The sequence below is a fragment of the Salvia miltiorrhiza genome, chromosome 1, assembly GCF_028751815.1.
Source record: "Salvia miltiorrhiza cultivar Shanhuang (shh) chromosome 1, IMPLAD_Smil_shh, whole genome shotgun sequence".
Lineage (NCBI taxonomy): Eukaryota > Viridiplantae > Streptophyta > Magnoliopsida > Lamiales > Lamiaceae > Salvia > Salvia miltiorrhiza.
In genome coordinates this window covers 70,096,571-70,118,944 of record NC_080387.1, presented here as the reverse complement: position 1 = coordinate 70,118,944, position 22,374 = coordinate 70,096,571, and the positions used below count along the sequence as shown (strand labels likewise).

The 22,374-nt window shown below is 37.1% G+C and overlaps 4 protein-coding genes and 1 pseudogene across 4 annotated transcripts; all 5 read right to left on the bottom strand.

Annotated features, from left to right (window-relative positions):
* Window positions 1-2: 2 nt before the first annotated feature.
* On the bottom strand, window positions 3-685 carry LOC131005602 (dirigent protein 23-like). Its single transcript, XM_057932612.1, has one exon. The coding sequence runs from the start codon at window positions 653-655 to the stop codon at window positions 65-67; it is 591 nt and encodes a 196-aa protein (XP_057788595.1). The 5' UTR covers window positions 656-685; the 3' UTR covers window positions 3-64.
* Window positions 686-1,522: 837 nt separating this feature from the next.
* On the bottom strand, window positions 1,523-2,273 carry LOC131005601 (dirigent protein 23-like; annotated as a pseudogene).
* A 1,329-nt stretch (window positions 2,274-3,602) lies between these two features.
* Window positions 3,603-4,499, bottom strand: LOC131005600 (dirigent protein 4-like). The gene has a single exon (XM_057932611.1). The coding sequence runs from the start codon at window positions 4,323-4,325 to the stop codon at window positions 3,762-3,764; it is 564 nt and encodes a 187-aa protein (XP_057788594.1). The 5' UTR covers window positions 4,326-4,499; the 3' UTR covers window positions 3,603-3,761.
* A 2,867-nt stretch (window positions 4,500-7,366) lies between these two features.
* Window positions 7,367-11,673, bottom strand: LOC131005599 (probable amidase At4g34880). The gene is made up of 5 exons (XM_057932610.1): window positions 10,923-11,673; window positions 8,973-9,187; window positions 8,642-8,881; window positions 8,232-8,427; window positions 7,367-7,835 (listed from the first exon to the last, which is right to left on the bottom strand). The coding sequence occupies exons 1-5, from the start codon at window positions 11,460-11,462 to the stop codon at window positions 7,491-7,493; spliced, it is 1,536 nt and encodes a 511-aa protein (XP_057788593.1). The 5' UTR covers window positions 11,463-11,673; the 3' UTR covers window positions 7,367-7,490.
* A 322-nt stretch (window positions 11,674-11,995) lies between these two features.
* On the bottom strand, window positions 11,996-20,842 carry LOC131012362 (uncharacterized). The gene is made up of 9 exons (XM_057940291.1): window positions 20,184-20,842; window positions 18,544-18,758; window positions 17,959-18,201; window positions 16,454-17,026; window positions 14,743-15,313; window positions 13,876-14,090; window positions 13,496-13,735; window positions 13,223-13,424; window positions 11,996-12,478 (listed from the first exon to the last, which is right to left on the bottom strand). Exons 1-9 carry the CDS (start codon window positions 20,682-20,684, stop codon window positions 12,122-12,124), a joined length of 3,117 nt encoding a protein of 1,038 aa, XP_057796274.1. The 5' UTR covers window positions 20,685-20,842; the 3' UTR covers window positions 11,996-12,121.
* Between the last annotated feature and the right edge of the window lie 1,532 nt (window positions 20,843-22,374).

Below are 22,374 nucleotides of genomic sequence, written 5' to 3'. Positions count from 1 at the left end.
GATTAATAAACAAAAACATCAAATAAAAATTTCATTAATAATAAAAAATAAAATTCCGCAACTATTATTCGTGTGTGCGCTTTGAGTAATCATACGTAACAATAGTAACATTGTATCCAGCAATAGCAACACCCGTGGCATCGATCGAGTGCGTTCGCGCAACCGCATACCCACGGGCCATCCGGAAAAGCCCGGTCCCACCGACAACGGCCATCTCTCGGGTCGGCCGCATCACCTCGTTGATACTAAGAAGGCTAAACGAGCTACCATTGTATATTCCATCGGTAAACACATAGCTAACGGCCATGATAAGGCTGAACTCATTAAGCCCGGCCGACCCGAATAGGCCCCGGGCCCGGCCCACGATCCTCGAAGATGAGTCGGGCCCAACGGTCAGCGGATCGTCTATCATCACCAGGGCTCCAAAAAAGGTGGGCGAGTTGTTGGTTTGGGCTGCTTCGGCTATTCTCATCGATGTCGGGCTCGGCCCGCTAGGTATGTCGTGGAAGTAGAATTGGAGAGTGGTTGTTACCTCATTTCCTCTCTCTACTCTCTTCGCCCATGAATTTTGATGATTGAGTTGGGCATGAGCCACTTCTGCATTAATGGATGAAACAATAAAGATCAAAATTGAAAGGAGATTTAGAGTTGTCATTGTTAGCTTAGCTCTTTGTTTTTCTCAATCAAATGTATATAGCAAAATGATATGGAGTACTACTATATAATGTGGAGAAGAGGAATATGTTAATTAGTTGAAAATTTCAAGTTGGAGTATTTTTTTTTTTATATAAGTAGATTATTGAGCTAGGAAAGTCCTCTAAGGAATATGAGAGACTTTACTTGGAGAAGTTATATTTTATTGCATGTGTTTACTATGGCCTAGTGGTACTGTTAATCATAGCGCAAAGTCTTTTATTAGAATCACAAATCGAGTGTTATATATAATTAACTGTGCCAAGTTAAATAATCCAACCATTAGGGGGCGTTTATTTTTTAGTATTAGCATTGATAGATAAAAATAGTAAGACTAATCCCTAATTTATTTTGATAGATTGAAATTTTGGGATCTCTCAAGATCTTCCATTATTTTTATCATTTACACTAATTTTGTTTGATTTATATCCCATGGAGAAAGTGAGATTGGGGAAATTCTAATTTTGAGGATAAAAATACTCAATCATATATATAATCAAAGTAAATGCCTCCTTATGTGATAACAAATTGAGAAGTGCAATTGGTGAAAAACTAATGCTTTCTAATTAGGTAATGCAATTATATATGAATATAGGAACGCAAATCCTGGGTCTGATCGAAGGTAATCGAGATACATGTTGCCATGTTGCCTTGCCTCCTTACTTTTTACTTGATTTATTCAGTCATCTTTATATTAATATTTACAAGTAAATAACACATCTTTTTAAAATTAAATTGTATATATGATCGAATTACGTATTAACAATGTCGTTTGATTATCATATAGACATATAGTACTATACATTTTAATTGGAGTAGAAATGGAGATGGCAGGAACAAAATTAATACAAATATGCAAGTTTACAATTTTGCACAAACATTCAATGAGAATAAATGGGGAATAGAATCTTATGAGTTGTTATCATCCCCTTAACTTATAAACTACTATATTTTTATATATATATTTCGTATGTCGTATCGATCATTGATACATTGTTTTCGTGTAAAGAGTAACATTGTAGCCAACAATAGCACCCTCGGTAGAATTGGCCGCATAGGTTCGTGCGATCACATAGCCACGGGCCAGCCGGAAAAGCCCGGTTCCACCCACGACGGCCATCTCCCGAGGCGATTTCGTCTCCTCATTGATACTAAGAAGGCTAAACGAGCTACCGTCATAGATTCGACACGTAGCTAACGGCCATGATCAAGCTAAATTCCGTTAGCCCGGCCGACCCGTACAAGCCCCGGGCCCGGCCCACATTCTTTGACAACGGATCGGGTCCGATAGTCAATGCATCATCGATCATCACCAAGGCGCCGAAGAAAGTTGACGAGTTGTTGGTTTGGGCTGCTTGAGCAATCCTCACCGATGTCGGGCTCGGGCCGCCCGATTTGTCGTGGAAATAGAATTGAAGAGTGGTTGTTACCTCATTTCCTCCCTCGACTCTCTTCGCCCATGAATTTTGATCATTTGTTTGGGCATTAATGGCTGAAACAAGAATGATCAAAATTGAAAGAAGATTTAGAGTTGACATTTTTGTAGCTCTGTTTCTCAATGAAATTTAGGGAGGATAAGTATTAGGAGATAAGAGACTAACTAATTGATGCGACTTAGTGTATATATAATTCTAGTTGTAATATTTTAAGGGTTGATTATCGAAGAATAATTCTTCAAGAAACTCTATGACAATGTATAGACATTAGACATGCTGACAACATGAAACTTTTATTTATTGTCCATCAACTCCCCTTCTAATTATAAAGTCAATTACCATATATAGAAGATAATGGAAAAGGTTATAATTAACAACTTTAAGATGAGATCTCATAAATGCTCCCTTCATTGTTTTTATTTTTTTAAGTATTCCCTCCGTCCCATGAAATCAATTTTATTCCTAAATAAGTGTCTCTCATTTCAGAGTTCAAGTAAAACGACACTCCCTCCATCCTATCATTTTAGTCCCTTTTCACTTTTCACACATATTAAGAAAATTCAATTAATTTTCTTTTAAAAATTATTAATTTTATGTTTTTATTTTTTATACCTTTATTTATTATTTTCACACATCATTTTAATTAACATTTAAGTGAAACATTAAATATGGTTAGTTTAATAAAATAATATGTTTATATGATATTAATTAAAAAAGTGAACTTTCTTTTTGGGACATCTCAAAATGTAACTTCTCATCTTTCCTTTCTATTTATAAAAAAATTCTTCTACCTTATTAATTTTCCGTGCAATAATTAGGGGTAAATAGAAGAAAATTACCCCTTCTTGGCATATATATGTATTTTATTTTCTTTTTTTTAGGATTTTAGTTCAACCCTTCTAATATTCAGTTTTAATCCTTAATTATGATATTTAGTTTATTTTTTTAGGATTTCAATTCCTTTAATTTTGAAAGTCGGGTTCGTTTCTAGGTATGCTTGTTTTTCAGTATATTAATAAATTCATTTTTTTTTGGGCAATATCATCAAAACTCCTGAACTATATCTACTATATCAAAAATACCTTGAAAGTTTTGAAATGTTCTCTAAACCCTCAAATTATCAAAATTTTATCAAATATATCTCAAATCTATTTTTTGGTCACCAAAAACGTGATGTGGCTCACCGGATGCCACAGTATGGATTAATTTTTCTTTAAATAATATGGTACGAAACGACGTAGTTTTTGCCATGTCATTAAAAAAATAAAATATAAATTATACTGTAGTATTTTGCGAGCCACATCACGTTTCTGGTGACCGAAAAATAGATGCAGTTATATTTGATAAAAACTTATAATTGTTTGAGGGTTTATTGAACATTTCTAAATTTTTAGGGTATTTTTGAGAAAACGAGTATAGTTCAGGGGTTTTGATAATATTTATTTATTTATTTTTTTCGTGAGAGACTATGAATTAAAAATCATAGAAAAACAAACTTTGCAACTTGATTTTCCATACACCAATATCAAATCCAATTCACCACAAACAAGTCACAAAAACTCAAAACCTTCAAATCAAACCCCAACCAAAAAAAAAAACACCAAATCCGAAACCCTAACCCTAGCTAGCTCTTCAAGGATGAACAACCTCGACATCATACTGAAGCACAGCATCCCCATTAGTGTAATTCAAGAAATGAGTCTTCACAAACACCGTCCCCTGCGCCCGCCTGAACCGCCCCCTGCCTCCGACCACCGCCATCTCACGGTGGCTCTCCGTCACCGGATTCCTCGAGAACACGCTCAGCGAGCTCCCCTTGAACCTCCCCGCCGTGAAGCCGAGATCCACGTACATCACCAGCGTCAGATTCTTGCCCTGGCTCGACGACAGATACATTCCCTGAGCATTTCCGACCACCGCCGACGTCGCCTCCGGCCCCTCCGTCAGCACGTCGTCGATGGCGTAGACGGTCCCGAACGGCGTCGGATTGCCCGTGTCGTACGCGGTCGTGTTCGGGGCGGCGATGCGAACCGCCGAGGGCTTCGATCCGCTTAGGATGTCGTGGATGAAGAAACGGAGCTGTGTCTTCTTCAGGACCGGCTTGTACGCCTCGCTCTCGCGGTAGTACTTTGAAAATGCTGGTGTGGTGCATGTTGAGAGGAGGAGAATGCAGGCGAAAATAATTGTTTTCTCCATTTGGTGGGTTTTTTTTTTTTTTTTTTTACTTTTTTATTTGCAGTGATTATTTATTGAGAGAAGGTTTGCAATTTATAGTGAACGAGGGATTGGGGTTTAATTTGTGGGTTTTTTTGGATGACTTGATTATTGGGAATTTTGTAGTTTATCGACATTAATAAATAATTAATGATATTGGGAGAGAATTGGATCTGGTTTCCTAGGATTATGCATTTTAGCATTTATGACTCCCAGGCAGGATTGAGTGCATTGACAACTAAAAGATTTTTATAAATTTGGTAAGAATTTGAATTTGAATATATGTCATAATTTGGAAATTAAGTTGTAGATTATTAGGGATTTAAGTGTTCCGATCATTATATGAAATGTGTCTTGTTGGATTATAAAAACATGATTCATAAAATAATTCAACTTAATCAAGTGTTTGATTAGTATGATTCAATTCGTGACAGATATTCATATTCTAATTATTCATTTATCATTCAAAAATTGGGGTGATTTATTAATGATTCTAAAATTCTATTAATTTTATCTATCTTATCCATCGAACCAAACGTTCACTTTCATAGAATCAAACCCGAAAATAATATCATAAAAACTTTGAGAATACGAAATTAAATCCATTGTCATAACGGTTGAATGAAACCCCCCCAAATTTGACAGCTTCTCTCCATAATAAAAACTTATTTCCCATATTATTTTTCTGTTAACCTCACTTTTGCAATTAATATACGATAATATTTGAATTTCAAACCCTTTTCAAATATAGGATCTAAAGAAACCCTTTTATTAGTTTTAGGGGGTGTATTCGTTGTGGAATTTGATGGATTTCTATGGATTTTAAAAGTCTGGGTGTATTCGTTCAAGACTTTTAAAAGTCTGCAGAAATCTAGGTGTATTCGTTCAAGACTTTTAAAAGTCCATATAAATCTGGGTGTATTCGTTCAAGACTTTTTAAAATCCATACAAATCTAGGTGTATTCGTTATTCCATTGACTTAAAATCCGGAATGACTTTCATGGATTTCATCCAAAAAATACACACGACGAAATCCGGCCAAGAACCACGAGAATTGAAATCCATGAAATTTTAAGCGAGCGCTGAGTTCCAGCGCCCGCGGCCAAGAAGCCAACGGCCGCTACTGGACCCCAGCGCCCGTTGCAAAGATTCCAGCGATTGTTGGAGCGCCACGGTCGCTGCATCAACCAAACAACAGCTCCATTAATTAAACAGCATCTCCATTAATTAAATACTACTAACTATTTATTGGGAAAAAAAAAAAACAAGATGCGGTGGATACATGAAGATAAAACATACAAGGATTAATGCAGTGGTTTCTTGTCTGTGGCTGTCAAAAGCCATGCCTCCTCCTCCACCATCACCATGCATCAAATAAATTAATTAATTAATGTACTACTAGAAAATATATGTAATTGATTGTGATGAGCCGCCAAAATTGATACAAGAATTTGCATGTGTGTATAGTAAAGATGAGATGGCAGAAAAGCTATCATCACACTGACTTCTTTTTCCCTTCTTAAATAATCATAATAATTTGACGGTAGAATGTAGAGTATAAGAGCAGCGGCCGCTGGACCCTAGCGATCGCTGGGTCTCCAGCGCTCGCTGGAACCCAGCGATCGTTGGGTATCCAGCGCTCGTTGCGTATCCAGCGGTGCTGGGACTCAGCGGGCATTGGTTTTCATGGAATTCAATTCCAGAATTGTCCCGTAAAGTCTTCGAAAATCAGTGAAAATCGGGGTGAAATCCAACCACGAATTCTTTGAAAGTCATCTGGAATCTATGTGAATTCCATGGAATTTAAATTCCATTGACTTTTTAAAGTCTGTGGAAATCCACAACGAATACACCCCCCTTAGAGTAATTTTATTTGGAATCACACACATTCAATTACATATATAATAAGGCGTGGACGACGACCCTTAGCCCTCAAATTCTCTCGTTCTGGAAAGCGGGGATGATCTCTATTATTTGGAAGATTTGGGAGTGTCGGAACTCTAAGATCTTCGATGATGTGGCCTTTGATGCTCGTCGGATTTTAGTTTTTGTCAAACCTTTTTTTAAAGAGCTCGATGGTAATTTCAAAAATCTTGGGACTATTAACAACACTTGGCAGGATTATTTAATCACCAGATCGATCGGGGTTGGCAGCCGATCAGCCCCCCTCCTCGCATGGTTGATGTGCATTGGTGGCCTCCGGTTGCTCCCTGGATGAAAGTCAACACGGACGGATCTGCTTTGGGGGCGCCGGGGAACATTGCCGCGGGCGGCGTTTTCAGGGATCATCATGCGGTTGTTCGTGGCTGTTATCACATTAAAGGGGTTGGTTTTTCGTTTGAAGCTGAGCTTTTAGCAGTCATCACTGCTATTAATCTGGCTCATGATAGACAGTGGTATTATCTTTGGATTGAGTCGGACTCCATGTATGTGGTCCGGTTGCTGGAGACGCGCTCCTTAGATGTTCCTTGGCGTTTCTATGCTTCTTGGAACAACTCTCTTCATCTTCTTAAAAAGTTCCGATTGATTGTCACTCATATCTTTAGAGAGGGAAATCAGCCTGCTGATATCATGGCTAACAATGATCGGGTGGAAGGTTGGTGGCCGTCTGTTATCGATGTCATTAGCCATGCGGTTTCTAGAGACATGTCTACGCATAGTCATGTTCGCACTATCAGGAGTTAGGTTTTTTTGGTTTTTGGTGAAGCAACTCGTGAGGTTGCTCGTAATTGTTTGGGATGATGGTCTGTGGTTGTGGCTCTTGGAGTGTTTGTTTGGGGCGTCGTTTAAACCTTTTTACAGTATTTAGGTGCGCTCAATGCTGGGGTTCAAACGGTCGGGTCCTATTGGCAGCTCGACGATAAGAGTTTTCTCTTTCAAGGGTTTAGGTTCTTTGCTGTTTTTCTTCCTTTTTAATAAAATCTTAATTTAATAAATTACATATATAATATTTGAATTCAAATCACAACTCGTCTAAGAGATCCTGACCCTAAAATGATCTATTGGTGTTAACTGTATTAAAATTTATCAAACAAAAAAGACTTTTTATTACCAACTCCTGCACATAATTAATCAAGAAGCCCACATCTTTCGAAACGTTCAAGATTATCCCAATGCATGCAGTTTATCTAAACAACAGAATCTAGCTCAAGGTAGAAATGTGGGAGGCTTTCGAATCTTGGTTGCTTGCTCAAATCCATAAGCAATCTCAATCAAAGTAGGCTCAGCACCCTTGAGCCCACCAAAAACTATCCCAACAGGCACTCCTTTGCTATCATAAGCAGCAGGAACACTAATCCCAGGAAATCCACCTATTGCAAGAACCACAGAAATGTCCCCTCCACCAATCAATGCATCAAGCTTCTTCTCCTTCATCGTCTTCACCAACCCGAATTCTGACAGCCGGCTCAGATTCCTCAGAACTTCCTTTTCTACCCCATTTGTTGCTTCAGCTGCCAAGAAAAGTTCTTGTCCATATTCTTTTATCATTTCCTGCAACATAAGTTATAATCAAGCAACCCATCGATACTAATTATAAAAGGGGTTAATTATCTGTAAATTCATAAACTAAATTTCAATTTTTGGTGAGTACAGGAACTTTTAACAATTTTAGAAATTTCCCCAAAATTAAAGATTCCGGTCACATCGAAACTGGTGTGAAATTGGAATGTTTAGATGTTGGGTTAGGTTTCTAAAAATTCCAATGTCACGCCGGTTTCGATTTTGCCAGAATCTTAATTTTATGGAAATTTGGACATCATCAGAGTTCATATATTTATTCACCAACTTTATAGGATATGATAAAAAATCAAAATTTACTACTAATTTTATGAATTTATAACCAATTAAACCTTAAAAAAATATAACTTGACACAATTCTTTTCTTACCAAATCAGAGTTCTTCTCATTGAATCTGATCACATCCAACAAGGATCGAACTGGGGAAGTCACTAATTCACCCAAGTAATAATTCAAGGCTATCTTGAATTCTGCTAACAAAGCTATCAGTTCACCATTTTCATCAGAAAAGACTTTGGTGATGTTGGCATTGTCCAAATTGTCTACCAACACTGCTCCTTTCTTCCTGCATTCAACAATCAAATTGATGCAGCATTTTCAAAACCTATTCTTAAAAATTAGTCGAGGTATTTCAAATCGTCTGCTGTTTTTCCGTTACAATCAGAATCGGACTTATCTTCCCCTTAAAAGGCCTTACAAAGGGAGAATGTACCTTATACATTGAAATCAAGAATTTTACCAAGTCGATGTGGGACAGAAAGAGTGGCTTCGACAGTTACCTTAAGGTAGCAAGATGGCGCTCAAATGTTCGGGCGACAACCTCGTCACCAAAGGTGAGCAATGGATCCCTCACTATCCCGAGCCTCTTCCCCCTGAGGCCGTCCGGCTTCAGAAACTGTGCGTAGCCACCACGAGGGATGTATTTTGAAGCCCTCGCGGTGGCTACATCATCTCCGGGGTCTGGGCCCACGATCACATCAAGAAGATAAACCGCATCCGATACAGTCCTACACATTGGACTAGTTTTGTCCAAAGCCATAGACATATATCAAACTACAGAGCAAAAAACAGAGTTTTTGTTGGTTGTGACGTTGGGACATATATACGCACCCGACTGAGTCCTGTCTAGGACTAAGCGGAACCACTCCAGCTCGACTGGTGAGGCCAACAGTCGGCTTGATGCCGACTACGGCGTTGGAGCTAGATGGGCATAGGATCGAACCATCGGTCTCGGTTCCTAGCGAAACGGCCGCCATGTTTGCGGCCACGGATATCGCTGAGCCGCTGCTTGAGCCACAAGGATCGGCTGATAGAACGTACGGGTTCTGCACATCGGTTGAATAGACGAACTTTCATCAAATTTTAGTTTTGTATAGAAATAAATGCTATGTCCTTGAATATACAAATTTTCAATTATTTTATATTTTTACACGGTTGTCAATAGCTCATGAATTAGTGTTAAGATAGACTATGTGTACATAACTTTAGGAGGTGATTGGTATGATGGAATGGAATAAGGGTGGAATAGAATGGAATGAATGTGGGAAATGAATGACAAATCTTAGGTGATTCATATGCTTGGTATGCACAAGGAATACCAAATGAATGGAATTGTCATTCTTTGTTTAATTTAATTTCTATGATAAAAAATTAATTTATATATATAATTGGTAGCTAGGAATAAAGTTTAGGAATTGAATGAAATTATTTTATTTTATTAAATTACCTTTTACATCACTTTAAAAGTATAAAAATTATAAATATAATTGAGTAGATAATAGTTTATTGATGTATTTCATGAAGAACATTTGCAAAAATTTAAATTAAAATGGTAATTTTGTGGATGTAATATATATATTAGACTATTGCTTATTTAAAGTTGATAATATTTTATTTTAAAAAATATGTATTTTTAATTGAAAAAATATTTTTTATATTTTGAATAATAATAATAATAATGCATGTTTTATACAAATATACATGTTAAAACTTAAATTTAGATTATTTAAGAATGTAATGAAATGGCTAATACCATGTTAGATGGAAGGAATGACCATTCCCATAGATGTAGGAATGATGATTCCAAATGGAATGGTGATTCCTTCAAAAAGAACATACCAAGCAAAGGAATGAAATGAAGGTAGGAATCACCATTCCATTCCCACCTCCATTCTATCGTACCAATCACCTTAGTGATCGATGTACTAAACAGCGTAGTAGGATGTATATGTTACTTCAACTAATTACGATAATGTTAATTTGTCACTTCAATTAGCTACGATCATATTACTTTGCCCAGAACTAACAAAACATAATCTTATGTATTTGTCAAGATGATATGTGAAGCAATAAATAAAGACAAAGTTGAATAATTACATATAAATTACATTTTCAAAAAGCATTAATTGTATTTTCGTAATTACTAAAAATAATGTGGACTATCTGAACGACCAATGGAGTAATAAACATTGGAATAAAGGATCTTAACTCATGCCGTATGGATTAAGCAATCAAGACAATCATAAACCATAATTCAACTCATCATTAACCATATCTACGAGAAAAATGAGGGTTTGACGAATAAAATCATAAATTATTTTGAAATTGTAATTTTAATTCAAAATTTTAAATTTGGCGAATTAAATTATCATTTTTTAATTTTTGCAATTTCATTCTTTTACTTATTTTTGGTCATCAAATTGCTAAGTTAGAGCTTATGCGGATTAGTTCACCTTGTAAAATTGTTGAATATTGGAAATTATTCCTTTATAATTTGAAAAAAAGTATATATATGTTTAAAATTGTATGAAACAGCATCGTTTAGACCTCACAAAAATAACATTGTGAGAATCGTTTTTTATTAATCCATCTAAGCTTCAACTCAGCACTTTGGTGACCCAAAAAAAATTGAGGGGACAAAATTGTAAGAAGTGAAAAGGGGAGATTTAATTCATCACACTTAAAAAATTAAAATTAAAAATGCAATATCAAATCAGTTCATGATTTTTTTGTCAAAACCCCGAAAAATAAAGAATTATGAAACAATATATAAAAAATTACCTTTCCTTGGCCCCCTCTTCCACTCCAACCATTGGGAGCAACCAAGGATCGAAAATTGGCCCACTCACTCAAGCTAGCCTTCCCCAACACGATCGCCCCCGCCTTCCGCAGTTTCGCCACGACGCCGGCGTCGCGGCGAACGACGGAGCCCAGCAGCGCGTAGGATCCGGCGGTGGTGTTGAGCTTATCTTTAGTGGCAATGTTATCTTTGAGCAAGACTGGGATGCCGTGCAACGGAGGCAGCGAGCCTTCTCTCTCTTCACCACGCCGCCTCTTCCTTTCTCTCTCCTCATCAGCTCTCTCTGCTAGAGAAATTGCATCCGGATTCACTTCTACGACGCCTTTCAGCAGCGGATTGAGCCTCGCGATTTCTGAGAGGTAGAATTGGACGAGCTGCTTCGATGTGAGGTTGTTGTGGTGGAAGGCAGATTGCAGTTGTTGGATTGTGGCTTCTTTGATGGGGAATATTGGATGGCAATGGCATGTTGTTTGAGTGTCTGAGATTAATAGTAAGATTGAAACACCAAGAATTAGTAGCATTTTTTTTCCACTCTTTTCTTTGTTGCTTTGTTTTATGTCGAAGAAAAGAACGTAGCGAATTGGAATTACTTGAGTTAGTATATATATAGTGACATAGTCCACCAATAATTGAATTTGGGAAAGTGGAACTGGATATTTTTATTCGTTTTTGTGGTTAAAGTAGTTTGGATTAAAAAGCCCCATTAATTCGGAAGGAATCAAATGAGTAAAATACTTCCTAGGTGTTTGAATTAAAGCCCCATCAAATGAGTAAAAAAATATGACACTATTGTCATTTTAGGTGTTCACAAGAAATTATGACATTTTTAATTTTAAGATATGATTTCACTTTTTTTTATTCTTATAAATACATCTTATTACAAAAAATTTATATTTAGTTCAAGATCTCAACCATTAATTTTAAATATTAGTGGGCTCTTTCTCCATTACATCAAAATCATGATCCATTTTATTAAAACATGTGCCCACCAAAAGTGTCATATTTTTTTGTGGACGGAGAGAGTATTAAACAAGCTTGATAAGTCTGGAAAGTATGTAAAAACAAGATCAACATAAACAAAGCTAAAATCAATGTAGCAAAGTTCCTAGTAGCAACACTAATGCAAGAGTAGCAAAATTTGAGTTCAAAACAACTAAAAACAAGTGAAAACTTCCAACATTCAAAGCGCGAGAGAAGGAGGTTTCCGAACCTTCGTAACTTGCTCGAATGCATAAGAAATCTGAATAAGCTTAGGCTCGCTGCCTCTCAATCCTCCGAAGCAGATCCCGAACGGCATCCCGTCTGTCTCGTAGCCAGCCGGAACAGTGATTGCCGGATACCCTCCAATCGCGTAGACAGGGCTAGCACGAGACCCCGGTGTCACCATCGCGTCTAATTTGTGTTCCTTCATCACTTTCTCGAATCCGTTTATCGAGAGCTTCGCCAGATTCTCCACTATAGCCTCCTCGCGCTCGCCCAGCCCGTTCGTCTTCTCGGCTTCTATGAAGGTGTTCTGATCGTACTCCTTCAGCATTTCCTAATGTTGAGAAAAAATAGTTTTTGGTTTCAAGATTTAGGATACAAATGAAAAATCCAAATTCAGACAATGATACATGATATTCTACAATTCAAAACTTCACACCTAGCTCTATAGATTACAAGATTTTTAGATCAATGTAATGGGATTTGAAAAGGAATATGAGTTACATACACGAAATTTACTGGTATTTTGAAACTGCACATGATTTTTTTTTAATAGAAATATTCCACCTTTTAATTTTTCTGATTTTGCACACAATTTTAAATTTTTCCAAAATCGAAGCTGAGTTGGCAGTCCAACGTGGCTCTATCGATGATGGAAAAAATGACACAGTATTGCAACACACCATAAATATGAGTTTCAAATCCAAGAAACAACTTCAGGTGTCATCGACAATGCTTTTGAATTTTGCCACTCAATGTGATCGTGAATCCTTTCTTGAATTCATCGTCAATTCCCTTCAATTTGCCTGAATTTGCATCAATCGACCGGTTTATGGATTTGAATCTCATATTTAGTTATAAACGACGACCGACGTTTTCTGTTCCAAAGTTACAGTATCATTTTTTTCTCATCGCCAATTTAACCATGTTGAAATTTTAGAGAAATTTAAAATCGTGTACAAAATTAGAAAAATTGAAAGGTTGAGTTGAGCATTTCGATTATAAAAAAGATGGTATGCAATTCTAAAAAACCTCTAAAATTCGTGTATTTATAGGCAAATAACTGCAAATTGCGTACCAACTCGGCATTATCTTCATTGAAGGCGATGATATCGGCTAAAGAATGCACAGGAGAATCATCCACTTCTTCGTTTAGGTAAACGTTTATGTGCGCCTTGAAGTCGGCCGCCATGATTATGATCTCACCACTCTGATTCGGATCAAGAATCGTCTCTATTTCATCTATCTTCAAGTTGTCCATCACTCGTGCTCCTCTATGCCTTGGATCATCATCAAACAAACTCTCATAAGCTTCACTTGCTACTTTCTTGTATCTCAAATGAAAATTTACCTCATTGTATCTAAGTGAAGCTCGAACGCTGCAGATTCAGCAGTCCCCTGCATTATCTCCATGAACGGATGCCTAACTACGCCGAGCCTCTTCCCCTTGAGACCATCTTCGTTGAGAAACTGTTTGTAGCCGCCTTCGGGGATGTACTTGGCCGCCTCCCTCGTTGCTTCATCACTCGGGTCGAAGCCAGCTATCACATCCAGCACATGAACTGCATCCGATACAGTCCTGCATATCGGCCTGCAAATCATTCACACAAAGTCTTCATTACAAATTTTGTCTCAATGATTTTGTAGATTTAGAAACTCTTGAAACATTACATCTTATAAGCTCTTGAAACATTGCACGTCAGATTAATAGATTCAAGAATGTGCAGTTACCCGATTGTGTCCCAGCGGGGGGTCATTGGTATGACCCCTGCTCGGCTGGTGAGGCCAACGGTGGGCTTTATCCCCACGACGGAGTTGTGATCGGAGGGGCAGATGATGGAGCTGTGCGTCTCGGTCCCGAGGGAGACACACACCATGTTTGCAGCCACTGATATTGCGGATCCACTGCTCGATCCACACGGCGTCCCAGATGATACATACGGATTCTACAACATTCACAAAAACACTATAGCAACAACATACACCAAATCTCTCTTAAATTCAACTCTACTTGTCCAAACCAATCATGTCTCTGTCCAAGTACCTACTTCATTTACAAGGTTGTCATAATCAACACCAAAGATTCCATCAAACCAAACATCTCTAGCATATATGCACACCATCTCACACACACTCACCAACATGTATACACACACACTGCACACTTATGTAAAGGTTAATTGCCTATGAATACACGTTAGTATACCCAAATTTTGGTTTTTAATCAATACTATTTTTTTGTCAAAAAATATACAAACTTTTAACTTTTATCCTTCATGAAAACCGAAAATTAATTAGGTGGCTGGTCACAGATTACCTTGTTCATTTACAAGGTTGTCCTAATCAACAAAGTAGATTCAATAAACCAAACATCTCTACCACATATACTTCTTCTTTCTTGCAAGAGAAACAAATCATTTAAGAACTACGTAATAGTGGATTCAAACCTAAGATCTTTAGCACCATTATGTCAACATACCCAAACAGCACATATGCTTCTATCTATGCACATAATAATCACACACACATACTCACCAACATGTATAATTACCTAAATTTGCACACAATTATACAAATTACAAAGAGAGAGGCACGAACCACTCCTTGTCCGGATCGAGCGCACCAGCCATCGGGGACTCCACTTAGAGACCGGAACCTATACCACTCACTCAAGCTCGCCTTCCCCAAAATCACGGCGCCGCTCCTCCTCAGGCGCTCCACCACGGCGGCGTCGCGTCGCACCTTGGATCCGAGCAGCGCGTAGGAGCCGGCGGTGGTGCTGAGCCTGTCGCGCGTGCCGATCGTGTCCTTGAGGAGCACCGGAATGCCGTGCAGCTCCCCCAAATCAGCGTTTCTGCTCCTCGCCTTGTCCGATTCGTCCGCCAGTAGCTGCGCGTCGGGGTTCACCTCGATCACGGCGCGGAGCAGGGGATTGAGGTGCTCGATCTGGTACAGGTAGAAATCCACTAGGTTTCTGGCGGTGAGCTTGCCCTCTGCGAATGCTTGTTGGATTGATTTGATGGTGGCTTCTTCTACATTGAAATCCAGCTCTTCCATGGCGGAATTCTGCGAAACCTCGGAGGTTTGACCTGGATTGCTTGATTGAGACGGATGAGGAAGAGGTGTGAGAACGGACAAAGAAAACCGATTCATCTCAAGATTTGCGCGCCTTTTTCAATTAAATACTCAAATAGTCAAATAACATCATGTGACACGATTTTTATAATTTTATTATCTTCTTATTAGTACGATTAGATAAAAATTGGTTGAAATTTTTTATGAATAAAAACTAGTATTATGATTGTAGAGTTAGAAATTGTGTGAGAATTACGTGAAGAAGTTGTAAATAGTTCTCTATCATATAACCTACTAACATATTTATCTTTTTATGTTTTTAGTTTAGATTGCTAGCTCGTCAACATCTGATAAGAAGTGCAACATCTTTTCTTCACATAACGAGAGAACTTAGACTAAAATCTCAAAAAATCTAGTTAAGTGCAGGAGGGACACAACATTGGTAGAAATGAGAAATATTCGAAAATGGTTTTAGTCTAGTAAGGATGCGTTTATTTTGATGGATAAATTTATCATGAGAAAGAAATAGATAACAAAATGTTTTATGTTTTTAAATTCCTCCTTTTTTTCCCACATTTTATATAAAAGAGAAGTTCACCGAAGGAAAAATGGTGAACTTCTCTTTTGTATAAAATATGAAAAAAGAAAAAAAGATATTTAAAGGCATAAATTTTTATTATTCATCATTTTCGTATGATAAATTTATCCATCAAAATAAATACACCTTAAAAGAAAAAAATGATTAATCATAGTCATAGTCCATAGACATTGTGTTCTTAATTTTAAATATTTTCTATGAAGTATTCCAAATTTTTACTTCAAACCCCTTTGGATTTGAAACCAAAAGTTATTTATTTCCCACCTTCCAAATCGGCAACAAAATAACGAGTCACCTATCTAAAAGAATCTACATTATTTAATATAGAATTGTAGAAAAAATCTCTTAACCCTTAAAATTCATCTAAAATTCTACTAATAAAGTAACTCATCATTCTATCATTATTGGAACACAAACTATGATTAATCCTAAAAAAGTATTAACTCCAAAATAGTCTAGCTATCAAAACGAAACATATTTAAAAGAAAATTGATGATTCGAATTTAATCAACGTTTAATGCGTCTACCGGTAACTAGACCTACCATCAACGTGGGAAACAAAATCTCGTCCTTGCAAGATTTCTCCTAATTTAAACCAAGAATGCATGAATTCAAGAAAAAAAAGAGAACGCAATTCACATACAAGATAAGGTGATTGATGTGAGAGAAGGGGGCTTCCGCAGCAGCGTAGCTTGTTCGAAGGCGTATGCAATCTCGATCAGCGTAGGTTCCGCGCCTCTAAGCCCACCAAAGAAGACACCAAACGGCATGCCGTCGGAGTCGTACCCGGCCGGGACCGTGATGGCCGGGAACCCTCCGATGGCCATCACGGGCGACGCGTCCGCCCCCAACGTCACCATCGCATCCAACTCATTCTCCACCATCAACTTCTCAAACCCATCTCTCGACAGCTTCTCCATCATCTCGATAGCCCGCCTCTCCCCCTCCCCGACCCCATCCGTCGCGTCGGCTGCAACGAGAATATCCTGCCCTAGCTCGGCAGTTCTTTCCTGCAACGGATGGTTTTGGTTGAAGATGATGATGTCTGATAGAGATCTGACCGGGGAAGCAGTGAGCTCGGTTAAGTAGTTGTTTAGGTTGAGCTTGAACTCGGCCAACAAAGCCAATGCCTCACCACATAGTAATGGATTCAAGATCACATCAATGTTTTGTATCTCTAGATCATCTACCACCACTGCACCTTTCTCCCTTACAACACAAAAACCAACCATTATATTGCATCGGATAAATCATGTTTTGTGTCCTCAATTTATGTTCCTTACTAAATAATCTCAACTTTCAACGTTTTTCAAAAAATTAACTGTTATATAGAAAACGACTACGAAATGATGAGTCGCTTCGCAAGATTCTTACGTTGAACCTTTTTTTTCCTATCTCACCCAATATAAAATGACATCGCTTCATCGGGTAAAAACTAAAACAAAAGTTCCACGTAAGAATCCGCCTCAATAATATAACAAAATTCAACCTCAATACAACATAAGAATTGTAATTTTTTCACTTCGTTGTATTGAGATGGAATTTTTGTTGTATTATAGAGGTAAAATTTTTGCTTTGTTTTTATTTTCGGGTAAAACGATGTCATTTTATCAGGTGACGTAGATAAAAATTCAACCTAAAAATCTGACAAGAGGTCTCATCATTTCATTGCCGAATTTTGTGCAATGGGATAGTTTTGAAAGGAATGAGATTCAGTGTACCACATTTTATGTCTCACTTTGTGTCCCACTTTCAATTTTATTTATTTTCTTATATATTTTTTCTTCAATTTCAACTTTATATGCTTTAGTTTAATTTTGTGATTATTAACTAGGGTTTATTCCATCAATTTAGGGTATATAATTATTTTTTATCATTTAATTTCACTTTTATTAGTTAATAATAGGTTGATAAATTCAAAGTCATGGTATATACTTTTTAAAACTTTTAATTTTTTAAAATAAAAATTAAATATAATTCATAGTATCATAATAAATTTTATTTTTATAAAAAATATTTTTAAAATAATAGATATAAGAATGGGACACAATGGCACACATAAAATTGTGGGACACTGGATCTCATCTCGTTTTGAAAAAGATTAAAAGTTGAGGATTTTTCAAGAGACAATGAAAGCTTACCTTAGAGTTCGAAGATGATCTTCAAAGATCGAATTTCTTGAAGATGCATTTGAGAGCTTCAAGAATGGATGCCTCACCACACCCAATCTCTTCCCCTTGAGCCCATCTTCTTTGAGAAACTGCGCATAGCCGCCCGTTGGAATGAACCTCGATGCTGCATCTGTTGCTTCAGCATCTCTTGGATCACGGCCAACAATAGAATCCAACACATGAGCAGCATCGGATACTGTTCTGCTTATCGGCCTAAGCTCAAATTTCACAACAGAATCATCCGTGATCAGAATTCAGAAATTCTCCATCATCAAATATACTAAGAGGATGTCTACTTTTGAGAATTAGCTTAAACACATAAAAATAGTAAGGTTAACCCCATTCTTTATATAGATGGATTGAAACTTTGAAACATTCTAAGGCCTTTGATAAAATCTAACATTTAAGTTAATTTTACTTGATTTATGTCTCAATAAAAGTGAATTTAAAAATATCCTAATAATAATGACAAAAATACTCAATCATGCATCGTATCAATCATGAAAAGTAAATACTCCTTAAATATACTTTAAATATACTAAGAATGGTGATTACCCCCCAGTGTCCTGGCGGGGCGAGAGAGGGATGACACCAGCTCGGCTCGTTAGCCCGACAGTAGGCTTGAGAGCGACAACAGAGTTGCGATCACCGGGGCAGATGAGGGATCCGTCCGTCTCCGTTCCCAGAGACACCATAGCCATGTTTGCAGCTACTGAGATTGCTGATCCACTGCTTGAGCCACAGGGATCTCCACCTTTCACATAAGGATTCTAGATTTTGAGGTCAAAAACAATTTATCATGTGATGCAACACATTTCATCTGGAGCATTCAGATTTCAGAATTCCACAACTAAATAGAACTCTTCAACTCATATTTCAACGAATTCATCTAGCACTTGCAGTTTATCAGATGGAGATTTTGTTTCACGAATACGACAATGTTGGTATTAACTTCAAAGTTAATCGAATCGAGCACAATATAGCAAGACAGATTAGTTGCAGAATAACAGAATGGATTTTTGACGATAAACTCTCGCTTGCTCCACCACAAAGCAATGGGTGTAAATTTATTTATAGGGGTAATTGCGCTTAAATACATGAATTTTATCAAATTTTAAGTTTGCTCATGAATCAAAAATTCTAAATTTAATTATGTTTTATGTCTCAACTTTCAATGTTTTTTCACAAAATAACCCCAATTTTCATTCTCTTCAAAACGCCCAACTTTTAGATATTTTTCATAAAATATCCCCTAATTTTTAGTGATTTCCCTGAAATATACTCAACTTTCGTTCTCTATTAAAATACTCCTAATTTTAAGCATTTTCTAAAAAATGTTCTACTATTCAAAATCTAACGACATAAGTATAAGTTATTTCGTTGAATTCTTAGGTGGAATGCCTTTTTTTACCATCCATCTAATGAAACGATGTCGTTCCACCTAAAAACTTGGTAAGGTGATTTATCATTTTGTAGTCGAATTTTGTATAATATAATATTTTTTATAAAATGCTGAAAGTTTAGAATATTTTTTAGAAAATGATGTAAGTTGGAATTTTTAATAAAAGATGAAAGTTTAGAAAATTTTATAGAAAAGTAGTTGAGAGTTCGGTATTTTTGAAGAAAAAATAAAAATTAGGGACATTATGTGATGAACACTGAAAGTTGAGGACATAAAACATGATTTATCCAAAATTCTACCTCCTAATACATGAATATTCAATTGTTCAAATTTTTCACACGATTGTCAATTGCGCACGGCCATGCATAAAATGTATTCTTAGCTTAAACAATTGATTTACTAAATAATGTAGATGTAGTTGGATGTCTATGCTACTTTAGCTAATTATGACAACATTAATTTATTACCTCAACTAGCCACTATGACAATAATTCGTCAAAAATTGACAATTGAACAAAAAATCAGACCAATTTATAGTACGTGTATTTAGAAACAAATTTTTAGTTCATGTACAAAATTAAAATTAAATTAAATTTGATATATTTAGGTCCAATTACCCCCTATTTATATCATCAGATCTGATACACAGGTAGGTAGAAGAAGAATATCACAAAATTAGGTGTCTAAAAGGAAATGCAATCCATGATCTGATAGCAATAAATGCAAATATCACCAAAAATAAAGAACGATAATTTGGGGGGAAAAACGTAAAAATGAAAATTAGAATACTAACCAAACCCTGTCCGGCTCTAGCGCACCATCCGTCGGGAATATCGTAGGATCGGAAATGGTACCACTCGCTCATGCTCGCCTTCCCCACAATCACCGCGCCGGCGTTCCTCAGCCTCGCCACCACTCCGGCGTCGCGCGGCGCCACCGCGCCGAGCAGCGCGTAGGATCCGCCGGTGGTGTTCAGCTTATCGTCGGTAGCTATGCTGTCCTTGAGGAGCACCGGAATGCCGTGCAGCGACGGGCGGCCTCCGTCGATCCTCCGCCTCTCGGAGTCGGCTCTCTCCGCTTGATCGACGGCGTCGGGATTCACCTCGATCACCCCGCGGAGCACCGGATTCAGGCTCTCGATGCGGTCCAGGTAGTACTCGACGAGTTGGCGGGAAGTGAGCTTCTCTTCGGTGAATGCGCGCTGCACGTCGTCGATTGTGGCTTCCTCTATCGTGAAATCGCGGCCGTTGGTGGCGCCGGAGAGGAGAAGTAGGAGTAGAAGTAGATGAATCATCGCGCGTAGAGAGAGAGAGAGGAACAGATTTGATTTTCCGCCATGGGCTTCAACTGAACTGCTGCTGAGATCGATGAGTCAACGATTGACTGATTTTTTTTTTCTTTTTCTGTTTTTTTGTGTGTTTTTGTATTGAGAAAATCAGATAATGGAGAGCGATAAAATTTGTTAGAAATCATAGGCGCCCAAATAACTTTTGCTTAAATAAAGTTCGAATTTTTATCTAATGAAACAGATTGATCAGATCTTTCAAATATTAATAATTTTAATTTTTCATTTTGAACTTTGAACTGTTCATAAAATAGTTACTATTGTCCATAATAAATCAATATGTATAAATCTTATTTTAATACTCCCTCCGTCCCACTCTAAGTGAGACCTTTTTTTTTTGCACGGAAATTAAGAAAATGTGTATTTTGTGTGTAAGTGAAAAAGTGAAAAGGTGTTTAAAGGGAAAAACTTTTACCTAAAAAGGAAAGAGTCTCACTTACAATGGGACGCCCAAAATAGAAAGAATCTCAGATACAGTGGGACGGAGGGAGTATATGAATTTGATTATATTAGGCTAAATTTATTTTAAAGAATTTATAAGCTTAAAATTGTTTCAAAACTTATAAGATATAGTTTATCTAAAGTTTATAAGTTGTCAAAATATTTGAATAATTAATAAATGTAATTTTGTGCAAAAGAGAGAAAAAATTTTGTTATATAAGAAAATTGAACACAGTATAGTTAAATAATATTTGTAAAAAAAATTATTGTATATAAAATTATGAAAAAATAATTTATATAAACTTATTTTTTTAAGGGCCTATAAGAGCATCTCCACCCAAGAGCCTCTTATCTTAAGTGGTCCCAACTTCTACAGAGCCTCTCCTACACAATGTGGGCTTTTAAACCGAGCTCTATAAAATTTATTTCTATTTTTCTCAATTTAAATGTATTTGTAGATTAAAATAAATATTTAAAAGAATTTTATTAATTTCATTCTCATCGTTTGAAATTTTCCACAACCAATGTGTTGTGCATAGCCAATTCGCTCAGGCCCATTTTTGATTTGTCCATTCCGATTATTTGGGCGTCGACTAGTTGCGTTGCAATTATCTTAAATGTTCGATGGAATTTGCGACTTTTTCCATTTCGCTGACCACTGGACCTCTTTGTCTTTTCCCTTGTCAGCTTCGCCGATGGAATTTGGACCTGTTTGTCTCGGCCCAAAGTGAGCAAGTAAGTTGGGTTCTGCCGAAGTATAGTCATTGTGTTGCTTCGTCGCCTCCGGAAGGGAAGGAACCTCGACCACACCATTATCTTGAACAAACAGAGTTGTGTTCAAGTTCATACTCTCAAGACCCACCGGGTTGAAGGCGTTGAATCCTTGAGAAAATGATTAAAAACCGCAAGAAGAAAAAATTGGGATCCCGGGCGACAGCGCTTGGTTGCTCCACTAATTGTCCATTCACGATCCCTTTTTGGAGATGAAAAAAAGATGAAGAAGTTATAAAAATAATACTTCATTCATCCCACGAAGCATGACACAGTTTCCTTTTTGGTTCGTCTCACGAAGCATGACACGTTTCTAAAAATGACAAAAAAATTTACCCTTTATTCACATTTTCACTTTTCCACCTACCACACTTAACACACAAAATACCAATTTCTTAATTCCCGTGCTGAAAAGAAGTGTGTCATG